Source organism: Ictalurus furcatus, chromosome 2, assembly GCF_023375685.1.
Source record: "Ictalurus furcatus strain D&B chromosome 2, Billie_1.0, whole genome shotgun sequence".
In the NCBI taxonomy this organism is placed as follows: Eukaryota; Metazoa; Chordata; class Actinopteri; order Siluriformes; family Ictaluridae; genus Ictalurus; species Ictalurus furcatus.
The window spans coordinates 1,278,995-1,291,113 of NC_071256.1; the positions used below are offsets into that span (position 1 = coordinate 1,278,995).

Sequence of the window (12,119 nt, forward strand, 5' to 3'; positions counted from 1 at the left end):
GTGGGCATGTGTGCGTCTCTTACCTGGTGAAGAGATGGCACCAGGATGCACTATGGGAAGAAGGTGAGCTGGTGGAGGCAGTGTGATGCTCTGCGCAATGTGCTGCTGGGAAACCTCGGGTCCTGGCGTTCATGTGGATGTTACTTTGACACGTAGCACCTACCTAAACACTGTTCCAGACCAAGCACACACCTTCATAGCAACGGTGTTCCCTCATGGAAGTGGCCACACTGCAAACATTGTTCAGGAACGGTTTGAGGAACATGACAAAGAGTTCAAGGTGTTGACTCGAACTCCAAATTCCCCAGTTCTCAATCCGATCGAGCGTCTGTGGGATGTTCTGGACAAACAATCCACGGAGGCCCGACATCACAACTTACAGGTCTTAATCCAAGTATTTGCTGCTAACGTCTTAGTGCCAGATTCCACAACACTGGAGCAGTTTTCAGACCTCTTATGAATCTCATTCTTGTTTTTTACAAAGTCACTACTTGGATGTGAATCATCGCATCAACTCAAATGTGCCACATACAAGGTTAGATTATCCACGTGACTCCTGTCATATTTTCAAACGTCTAAAAGTATGTTTCTCATTTCTGGTGTGTAAATGTGTCTCACTGTGTCTCCCTCAGCACTAATGTTTTTTAATCTTTTCCTCCCTCTGCTGGTGATTGTGTGGAACAGTAGCAGTTACTGATATAAACCGTGTGGCGGTGATGATGATGATGATTTTGATGATGATGATGATGATGATGATGATGATGGAACAGCACTAGAGCAGTTTGGAGATGAAGGTCTTGTTCCAGGACACAGCAGGAGACTTGGCTTAATGAGGGACATGATGAGATATTATTATGATATATCTTGTAGTTAAAGATACATTTTGTAAATACACTATTGCTTAAAGCTTAGTTGGAAACAAAAAAAAATACACCCCCCTGTTAAAATGGCAGATTTTTGTGATGTAAAAAAAAATAATTCCAAGGCATTGGATATACCGTGGAAGACTGTAAAGAGAATAATCAAGAAGTGGACAAAGTAAGTTTCCTTGAAAAGTTCAAGGCAAACCAGCGACTCCATTTCCCAGAATGCACCATGAAATGCAATCATGGCCGACGACTACAACTCCAAAAGCTATACGCTGTGACGTCACCTTCTCTTGAGAGCTAATCAGTCACACCTGTTCCCAATTACAAGCTCACGCCCACTACACTCCTTAAGAGACGCACGCACGCCTTTGCCAAGCCTGGATACCTTGTTTGTTTATTCTGGTTTTGGACTTTGACGTGTAGTTTTATTAAACTGCCATACTGCACTTGCTTCTGTCTCGGCCTCCGTTCTGAAATACACGACAGTGACACTACTAAGAACAGGACGTCCCTCTAAAATCTCTCCTGAGAAGATCAGGAGAAACCTGGTCAGGGAGGCTGCCGAGAGGCCTGCAGCAACATTAGAAGAGTTGCAGCAATTTCTAGCAAGTACTGGTGGCTCCTTACATGTGACAACAATCTCCCGAATTCTTCATATCTCTGGGTTTGGTGTAGGGGGGCAAGACATAAGCCTTAAGCCTTTTTCAACCAATAAATAAGCTTCAGAAACACTGTGTATTGTGTATAAATGCATTGTTTTTAGTTAACTTACTGCACTGTTCAAATTTAGCTCTGTGTAGTCTCTTATTGAATATGTAATAATTGGTATGCTTATTGATTGTTTATACACGTGTTGATAAGATAATTGGGGGTGGGGTCCTCAAGCCCCGGTGAGTGTAGGATTACACAAAAATGTTCAAATGTCTGTCTGTCAATCTGGACGGTCGGTCCATCTGGATTACGGATGGATGGTCTGTCTGTTTGTCTGTCTGTATTGACGGTCGGTCGGTCTGTCTGTCTGTCTGGATGGATGGATGGTCTGTCTGACTGGATGTCTGGAGGGATGGACTGGACCGTCTGTCTGGATGGACTGTCAGTCTGGACTGTCTGTTTTGACATGTGCATCTTCCCCTTTAATTTTATGACTGCAGTGTGTTAATCTTAACTTCCTGTCTTTGCACCTCCTCTTCCCTTTCTGAACTGGGTTTGCAGGGGAGAGGTAGGTTTCTAATGAGCTCGGATTTAATCCGACTTCATCCCTACCTTAGATATCGCTTTCATCCCGGTGTTTTTGTTCTAAACCATATTTATGACATTATTTTCCTGTGTTTTATTATTTTCATGTTTTCACTTGAATTAAGGTTAAGATTAATAAGGTTATGTTGATGGAGTCGACCCAGTTGCCGTCCGTCTGTTTATTCAGTCAGTTAAAAGAAAACGCACAACCCAGACAACAGCCATTTACACACACGTACAGCATGAATAAGATTAGATTTTGTGTATGGTTTTTTATAATCTCCTCATACGCCAGAAAACACCAACCACACAGCTACAGAGTAAAACCTTACACATGGTTTTTGTGCTCCTCCTCTGTATTTCTCTCCATTTTTCTTTTTTTCCCCTCTCTCTCTCTCTCGCTCTCTCTCTAACACACCCTGTAGTGCCAGTAACGTACACTAGGAAGCGGGAAGACGGAAGCTGATTTCAGAGAAAGCACAGCTGATCTCAGAGTCTCTCTCGCTCTGCAGTGAGAGCTCAGGAAAATGGCCGAGGCCAGTATTTCAGTAGATCAGGATCAGTTCAGCTGTCCAGTGTGTCTGGATCTCCTGAAGGATCCGGTGGCGATCCCCTGTGGTCACAGTTTCTGTAAGGTGTGTATTAATGACTGCTGGGATCAGGAAGATAAGAGCGGAGTGTATCGCTGTCCTCAGTGCAGAGACACTTTCACTCCGAGGCCTGTTCTACGCAGAAACAACATGCTGGCTGAAGTGGTGGAGAAACTGAAGAAGACTGAAGTCCAAGCTGCTTCTCCTGCTCACTGTTACGCTGGACCTGGAGATGTGGAGTGTGATTTCTGCACCGGGAGAAAACACAAAGCCGTCAAGTCCTGTCTGGTGTGTGTGGCTTCTCTTTGCGAAACTCATTTAAAACCTCATCTTGAAATTCCTGCTTTGAAAAAGCACAAGTTAGTCGAAGCTTCTGGAAATCTACAAGAGAAGATCTGCTCTGAGCATGAGGAAGTGTTGAAGATCTACTGTCGTACTGACCAAAGCTTCATCTGTTATCTGTGTATGACGGATGAACACAAAAGCCACGACACCGTCTCAGTTAAAGCGTACAGAACTGAAAAACAGGTGAGAAAAGCAAGTCTAATCTATTCAGAGTCATTTCATACAATTTACATGTCTAATCTAAAGTAGCTGAAGAATTTTACGTCCAATCTACTGAGTTCTGCATTTCCTCTAAGAAGTAGCGTACTCTACTCCAACATTTCTATCTTTTAATTGCTGCTGAACTGAACAAAGTTTGTGTTTAGCAATAGTAAAATCACCCAGTGATACAGCAAGTCATAATAATAATCACACTCTCACACCACATTATGAACTTCTATGGACTTTAAAACCCCCGACATCCAGTCTTTCACACTTTAATAAGGTGCTCCGTAGAACCCGAGTGAACTTTAACCCTTCATCTGCAGGTCATATTCACCCACTGAGCTCATAATCTCATCATGCATACACAGTGTAATGTATTGTATTTGTCCTCAGAGTGAGTTAAAGGAGGAGCAGATGAAATCCCAGCAGAGAATCCAGGAGAAGCAGAAGAAGGTGCAGGAGCTGAAACAGGCTGTGAACACTATAAAGGTGAGCAGTGAGCAGAGACAGAGCTGCTCCTACAAACACACACAACATGGACAACGAGTCGTTTAGAGGCCCAGTAAGAGACGGAATGAGGGTTAAGTTTTAAAAAGGACCTCCGTTTGTTGTGTGTGTCTCCTAACAGCTCAGTGCACAGACAGCAGTGGAGGACAGTGAGAGGATCTTTACTGAGATGATCGGCTCCATGGAGAAAAGGCGCTCGGAGGTGACGGAGCTGATCAGAGCTCAGGAGAAGGCCGAACTGAGTCGAGCTGAACGACTCCTGGAGCAACTGGAGCAGGAGATCGCTGATCTTCAGAGGAGAGTCACTGAGCTGGAGCAGCTTTCACACACAGATGATCACCTCCACTTCCTCCAGGAAATAAAGGTACACTACATCCACATTTCCAGGTGAAATATACAGGTTATGGTTCATTGGATAAATAATGGTTCTTAGACGTCTAAAACTGTTCCACTTCGAACCTTTTCTAATATGGAAACAACCTGCTGTAAGATTTTACTTAAAAACTTTAAAGTAATTGTAGCTGTAATTTCTTCTCCTAATTTTACGCCTAATTGCTGTACGCAGGTTTTAGTCTCCGGCCGTCGCTCGCCCGACTTTACTAGACCAGGTTTTCAGTCTGATCTCCGTGAGGACTCACGCAGCATCGCTGTCAGTCAACATCTCTCATTTGATGGAGTGAGGGAATCTCTCTCTGCTCTGAAAAAGAGACTCGAGGAATTCTGCCAGGAGGAATTCATCAGAATCCCTGAACACGGTGAGAGAAATCGTCCTGCTGGGAAATCTTTACTTTCTCTGCAGCACGGTAAAGAGAGACATCAAATTTCCCCAAAACACACAGAAATGATTTCCTATGATTACGTGAACTTCCTGTTATTGCTGCCCTCTACTGGAAAGATGATTTTATACAGTTCCACTTTTTATTCATGTCTTAATAGTGTAAAAGCTTCTGTTTTATTTTCAGTTATTCTACTCTGAATAAAGCACAGAGGACACACACACATTTATTCACACACTCCTACAAAGAGAGAGAGACAGAGAGAGTTTATAATCATATGAATAACATTTATTCAGTCAGAACATTTCTTCTGTAGTCATTAGTCACCAAAGCAGCTCTCTGCTCGTGCTCATGTTATTAATAAAGTTTATTTCTCCGTCATTCAGAAGGAAAAAATCTCATTTAAATCCCACCGCTAGAGAATGTGTTTTCTAAAATAAAACGCTGATTAAACATCAGACACAAATCTGATCCCTTTAAACTGTTTCCGTCTTTTACACCACCTGATTTTTCCTTCTCCATTTTGTTTCTGTGTCTCCACAGCTGCAGCAGTTCAGATCATTTTACCCCCAGAACCAAAGAGCAGACAAGATTTTCTGCAGTGTACGTGTAAAACACACTCACACACACTCACGCGCACACGCGCACACTCACGCGCACACGCGCACACTCACGCGCGCACACACTCTCACACACACACTTTCACACACACTCACACATACATACTCATATACACACACACTCTCTCACACACTCACACACACACTCACACACACACTCACACACACACTCACACATACATACTCATATACTCACACACTCTCTCACACACCCTCACACACCCTCATATACACACGCACTCTCTCTCACACACACACTCATACACACTCATATACTCACACACTCACACACTCTCACACACACACTTTCACACACACACTCACACATACATACTCATATACACACACACTCTCTCACACACTCACACACACACTCACACACACACTCACACATACATACTCATATACTCACACACTCTCTCACACACCCTCACACACCCTCATATACACACGCACTCTCTCTCACACACACACTCATACACACTCATATACACACACACATACACACACACTCATGCGCACACACACACGCGCACGCACACACACACACCCTCACCACTCTCACACACGCGCTCTCGCTCTCTCTCTCTCTCTCTCTCTCTCTCTCACTCTCACACACACACACACACACACACACACATCCTGTGATTAATATCTAACATGTTCACATTTGTCATGTGTTTAGATTTCTGTGATCTGACTCTGGATCCCAACACAGTATATTATTACCTCATTCTGTCTGAGAGGAACAGAGCGGTGACGTGCAGTGGGAGAAAGCAGCAGTACTCTGATCATCCAGAGAGATTTTACTCCTACAGGCAGGTGTTGAGTAAGGAGAGTGTGTGTGGACGCTGTTACTGGGAGGTGAAGTGGAGCGGTGTTGGTGTGTACATATCAGTCTCATATAAAGACATCAGAAGGAAAGGACAGGGTAATGAGTGTTGGTTTGGAGGCAACAATCAGTCCTGGAGTCTGAGGTGTTCTTCTTCTCTCTTCTTCTATCACAACAACATTGAGACCGATCTCGGAGTTCCATCGTCCTCCAGAATAGGAGTGTATGTGGATCACAGTGCAGGAACTCTGTCCTTCTACAGCGTCTCCGACACGATGAAGCTCCTCCACAGAGTCCACACCACATTCACTCAGCCTCTATACGCTGGATTCTGGCTCGACTATTGTGGATCAACTGTGAGATTACGTGATCCAGAATAAAATATCAGAAATGTGATTTTATTGAATTAAAATGAGCAACTTTACTTTTTTATATCAAGCTTAATTCCAATGTAATATGAGGCATTTATTTGTTTATTCATATATTCACGATACGTGACAGAATCTTCCGCCGAAACATGGATGCAGCAGGAGAACGGAAAAAACGCAGATATCGCTATGGACTCAGTCCACTTCCCACAATGGACATTTATGGAGCTTCCTGATCCATTTGACGGATTTTTCGGTGCCCCTGAATATTTTCTGGTAGACTGTCAATTCTATTTCGCCAGCCTGTTAGACCCTAAGCCAGAGGAGAAGCAATGGCTCCGATTCATGTGGTCCCGCTTCTTTGGACTGGCCCGTCAGTGGGTGCAGCTCCAACTGGATAAACACTGTAGGAACCTGGACAGTGTAGAACAGTTTGTGGGGGAATTCATGATGCCGTTCGGGAGTCCGGAGGCAAGGGCCGAGCTAGAACAACTTCTTGGGGGGGGGGGGGGGGTAAGTCTCGCAGGCAAACCTGCCCTGCCGTTTACCCACTACTACAGGCAAACTCATGCAGAGCCCCAGCCGGAGGTTAACCTGGTGACCTCAGAGCTCGAACCTGAGACCCACGAGGTGGGCTCACCTGCCGAGCTCCAGCTAGAGGTCAACAGGGAGGCTCCAGCACCAGAGCTCAACTCTGAGGTCCAAGTCAAGTCTCAAGTCCCTGACATCCAAGTCAAGTCTCCAGTCCCTGAGGTCACGTCCAAGCCTGCTGATCCAGTTGACCAAGCTCCGCTAATATCTAAGCCTAACGACCAAGTTCTGTCCATGCCCAAGTCTACCGACCCGATCGCCCAAGTTCAGCCCACGCCCAAGACTACCGACACGACCACCCAAGTTCTGCCAAAGCCAGAGTTTGCTGAAACAAACAACCAAGTTCTGCTCATGTTTCCGTCTGATGACCTGACCCACCAAGTTATGCTCAGGCCAGAGTCAGATGAACCGTTTGACCAAGTTCTGCTCACGCCCGAGTCTGCTGACACGCACAGCCAAGTTCTGCTCACGCCCGAGTCTGCTGACACGCACAGCCAAGTTCTGCTCACGCCCGAGTCTACTGACACGCACAGCCAAGTTCTGCTCACGCCCGAGTCTGCTGACACGCACAGCCAAGTTCTGCTCACGCCCGAGTCTGCTGACACGCACAGCCAAGTTCTGCTCACGCCCGAGTCTGCTGACACGCACAGCCAAGCTCCGCCCATGCCCAAGGTTCACCTGGTGACTTCAGAGCCTCAGCCTCCCTGGTCAGCTGTGGTCGTCGCTCAGCCTCCCTGGTCAGCTGTGGTCGTCGCTCAGCCTCCCTGGTCAGCTGTGGTCGTCGCTCAGCCTCCCTGGTCCATGGCAAACATCGTTCCCCCCTTCCGCTTCGAGGAGAGCTACGCTTCTCTCCCTGGCCGCACAGAGACTCACACTCCTCTCTCTGGCCTTACAGGGGACTTCGCTCTGCCTTCCAGTTCAGCTGGGGACGTCGCTCCGCTTTCATGCTCTGACGAGGACGTCGCCCTGCTTCCCTGCTCCGCTGAGTACAGTGCTCTGTTTCCCTGCTCCGCCGAGGTCGTCGCTCTGCCTTCATGCTCCGCCGAGGACTTCGCTCAGCCTGCCTGCTCGGCTGTGGTCGTCACTCTGCCTCCCTGTTCAGCCAGGGACGTCGCTCCGCTTCCCTGCGCCGCCAAGAACACCGTGCAGTTTCCTGGCTCTGCTTGGGACATTCAGCCCAGGGGGCCGGGGCCGCCAATGAAATGGGATGACTCATGGCACTCCGGGAGGAGTGCCTTTGGGGGGGGGTTCTGGCAGCGTGCTCCAAGCGCGAATTCGTGAGCGCCTGCTTTTCCATTGCTGACCGTAGTGACATCTGGACATGTGTGTTTTGTTTGTTTCTGTCATGTCTCCTCCCTCTTCTGTCATTGGCTGGGATTTCACGTGTGTCTGTATTGCTCTCAGCTGCTAGTGGTTTAGACGCTGATCATGTCCGCATATATACCGCGCGCCTCCCAGCACACAACGTGGAAGATTAGTTAGTTTAGTTCGTATAGTAGTCATAGTCACGTTCCATGTTTAGAGTTAGTTTGCGCTGGATTATCCGCTTCCAGTTCCTCGTCATAGTTCGTTTCTCGTTTTGTTTATTGACCCTGTTTTCCATGACCAGTATGCCTGTTTGCCAAAACCTAAATCTTCACCGAGCACGACGAGTCATGGCGACAAGCTACCACTGGATTTGGAAAATCTCCGCAACACTCTAGCGGAGCTAACATCTACCATCGCAGTTCAGGTGAAAGCAGCTATTGACTCGACTCTGGCCTCAGTTGTTGCGTCTTTTGAGAGTTTTAAATCGGGCATTGAATCACAAGGACGACGTATTGACGAGCATGACCAGCACCTGAACGATAACAGTGACCGCATTGTAGCACTGGAACAGACGGTGCTAAAGCTAACATCAGCTAACAAACAACCCATCGAGAAAGTTGAGGATTTGGAGTCTCGTTCACGGCGCTGCAATCTCCGGGTCATCGGTATTCCGGAACGAGAAGAGGGGAGCGATCCGGTAACGTTTATGTCTAAATTTTTTCCAGGATGTGCTCGGCATCGGAAATCTTTCCGACCGCTCCATTGCTGGATAGAGCGCACCGCATTGGCCCCGTGTCCTCGGAGGAGCAGCGAGAGAATCAGAGGTCCAGAGTGATGATTGTGCGGTTTCACTACTTTCCCGACAGAGAAAAAGTTGTTCGACACGGGAATTGGAATCAACTTTTCCATCAGGGCCGTAAGGTCTTCATCGTTCCTGACTTCAATTCCAGCAACGCTAAGAGGAGGGCGGCCTTCGCTGTGTGAGAGAAATGTGCGGTCCTCTCTCAGATACCCTGCTCGCCTTCGGATAGACCTCGGCGATGAGAAGCTGCAATTCGACTGTCCCCAAAAAGCACAACGATGGTTTAATGAACGGTGTCCTCCATCTTAAGTTGTCTACATGACAGCTAACCGATTTATTAATACCTATAACGTGACTGTAAAATGCGCGGGTGTGGACAGCTGTATCAGTCTCCATGTAAATCTATAGGTTGCCTGAGATACATGGTAATTGTGGTACCTTTTATGCTCGGGAGTGATTTCACACAACAAGAATAGGTATGGTTTACAAGTTCCGGATGTTCCAGTGTTGTAGGGCTCTGCCTCCATTGTTTGGGAATAGAGATGTTCAGAGTAGGGTGGGGGAGGGTGGGGTGGGAGGCGGGGAGGGGTGGGATGTGGTGTTGTTGTGTGGGGTTTTTTTTTTTTTTTGCTTTTGCCTTTTTTTCTTTATTATTTTATTCTATTATTTTCTTTTTTAATTGTTGTATTTTTTTCCTTCGTTGGGGTTTTGTTTTTTGTCCCCCCCCCCCCCCCCCAATTGATATCAACGTCTCTGTACTCCATTCTGTATTAATCTAAATTGATGGAAAATACCCGAAGCTCGTTCAGATTCCTAAGTTGTGATGTGAAAGGTCTGAACGGTCCCATTAAAAGATCCAAGATTTTGACACATTTAAAACTACAAAAACCCAACGTTGCATTTCTTCAGGAGACTCATCTCCGTCTCAGGGATCAACGCAGACTCCAAGCTCGCTGGACATCGCATATGTTCCACTCCAATTTTGATTCCAGGTCCAGGGGAGTTTCTATCCTGATAAGTAAGACTGTGCCCTTTTCCTTTGATAACGTTATTTCTGATGTAAATGGTAGATATGTGATTGTGGAAGGGAAAATGTTATAAACGTTAGTAGTTTTGGTGAATGTATATGCCCCGAATTTTGATAACGCTCCTTTTGCTCAGAATTTGTTGTCAAAGATTCCTGCTTTGAACACACATTCTTGATATTTGGGGGAGATTTAAACTGTGTTATTGACCCGGTTTTGGACAAATCTAGCGCTGTTGCAAAGGCTCCCTCTGCAATGGCAAAGGTGTTCTCTGAGTTTATGGTTCAGAATGGTTACGTTGATCCGTGGAGGTATTTTAACCCACAATGAGAAAATATTCTTTTTTTTTTTCTCACATACATAAATCTTTTTCTCGCATTGATTACTTTTTTATTAATAACTCTCTAATTTCTCGGGTTGTAAACTCTGAATATCTACCAATTGTTATTTCAGACCACGCTCCTTTAAGTCTTGACATTCTTCTACCTTCACATCACCCCTTTCGCCCACCATGGAGGCTTAATTCTCTACTTTTATCCGATTCAGTGATTTGCAAGTATATTTCTACTTCGATAGATGATTTCCTTCTTACTAATCGAACTGATTCAATCTCTTACTCTTTACTTTGGGAAACTCTAAAGGCCTTCTTAAGGGGACAGATAATCTCTTATTCTGCTCATGCCAATAAGCAACTGCTGGCCCAAATTTAGCCTATTACCCAAAAACACTTAAAATTCAACATAGAAGCAAATCCTCACATCTGTAAACCCAGTTAGAGATAGAAAAAAAGCCACCGGCCGTGAGTGAGAAGAAGCAAGGGTCCAGATTTATTGTTCTGTTTCACCACACGAGATCCACACCGATGAGAATTCTCAGGAGTGATCTGACACCCGGAGCTCAAGCTCCAGTATTTATACTGTATTTACACAGTAGATAAGCAATATATTTCAGAAAGACTATGATATCAATACCAATAGGGTTAAAAAAGAGCTCATCTACATTACCATTATGTTTTGAAAGAGGCCTTTCCAATTTACCATTAGGTTCTGAAAGAGGCCTTTCCAAATACCATTAGGTTCGAAAGTGGAGAGAGAGAAAACAATTTAGAGATACCTTGGTCTCACTCTTATCTCGCGGGGGCAGCTTGACTCAGCTACCCTTATAAATGGCCCCTCATGGTTTTCTCTTAAAATTAAGGCCTTCCTTGCGAGACGAGAATCTTCACCATCTGAATTATGAGTAAGTTACATTTTTCTGTATTTCTGGTTTATATTTTATTTTCATATTTGCTCTATATCTCTATTTTATATATAGTTATACTGCTTGCAAAATGGTTTACTGTACTTCCTACTTCATAATATCATTATATTACCCTTCTACTATCCTACATATCCTACTACTCTTTATATTACCCTTATAATATCTTAATACTCCTTTTTATTATTCTTATGAAGTTATAATGTTATGTGTGTGTGAGAGAGAGAGACAGAGAGTGTGTGTGTGTGTGTGTGTGTGTGTGTGTGTGTGAGAGAGAGAGAGACAGAGAGTGTGTGTGTGTGTGTGTGTGTGTGTGTGTGTGTGTGTTCTGTCTACATGCCTTCCCTTGACTGTACGAGAGTGTGTGTGTGTGTGTGTGTGTGTTTGCATTCCTCAGCTCTTCTACTTCTCTGTGACTAATAAACTCTCAGTGGTCTCCTTATTTCACCTTTGCTGACTATCCCATGTCCCCAGGACACACCCCATTTTCTTCCCCCTACCGCTCTCCTCAAGATTACGCACCCACCAGTCCTGTGAATGATCAATAAAATTACATATTACTCATACTAGGTCTCCCTCATGTTTATTTCAGGTCATTTTTATCCACAACACAATCCATTTTTTTTAAATAAATAAATAAACATAATGTATTGTGTTACTGTGTTTGTAATTCTTTATATTATCTGTCTACTGACTGCATCCTTTACAGCAATACATCAACTGCATGATATTATTAAATGATTACGTTTTTCCTCAAATGTTTTTCCAGTGAAGGTTTTATTTTATTCT

The 12,119-nt window shown here is 45.0% G+C and overlaps 1 protein-coding gene across 1 annotated transcript in view; it reads left to right on the plus strand.

The window, feature by feature from the left end:
• Positions 1-2,530: 2,530 nt before the first annotated feature.
• LOC128616568 (uncharacterized) overlaps positions 2,531-12,119 on the plus strand; it is a 15,820-nt gene continuing 6,231 nt past the window's right edge. Inside the window, exons 1-7 of the mRNA XM_053639177.1 lie at positions 2,531-3,223; positions 3,638-3,733; positions 3,873-4,115; positions 4,317-4,506; positions 5,071-5,130; positions 5,833-6,356; positions 8,548-8,943. Of these exons, the coding sequence (XP_053495152.1) occupies positions 2,633-3,223; positions 3,638-3,733; positions 3,873-4,115; positions 4,317-4,506; positions 5,071-5,130; positions 5,833-6,356; positions 8,548-8,943 (2,100 nt within the window). The 5' untranslated portion in view covers positions 2,531-2,632. The remainder of the gene's footprint in view (positions 3,224-3,637; positions 3,734-3,872; positions 4,116-4,316; positions 4,507-5,070; positions 5,131-5,832; positions 6,357-8,547; positions 8,944-12,119) is intronic.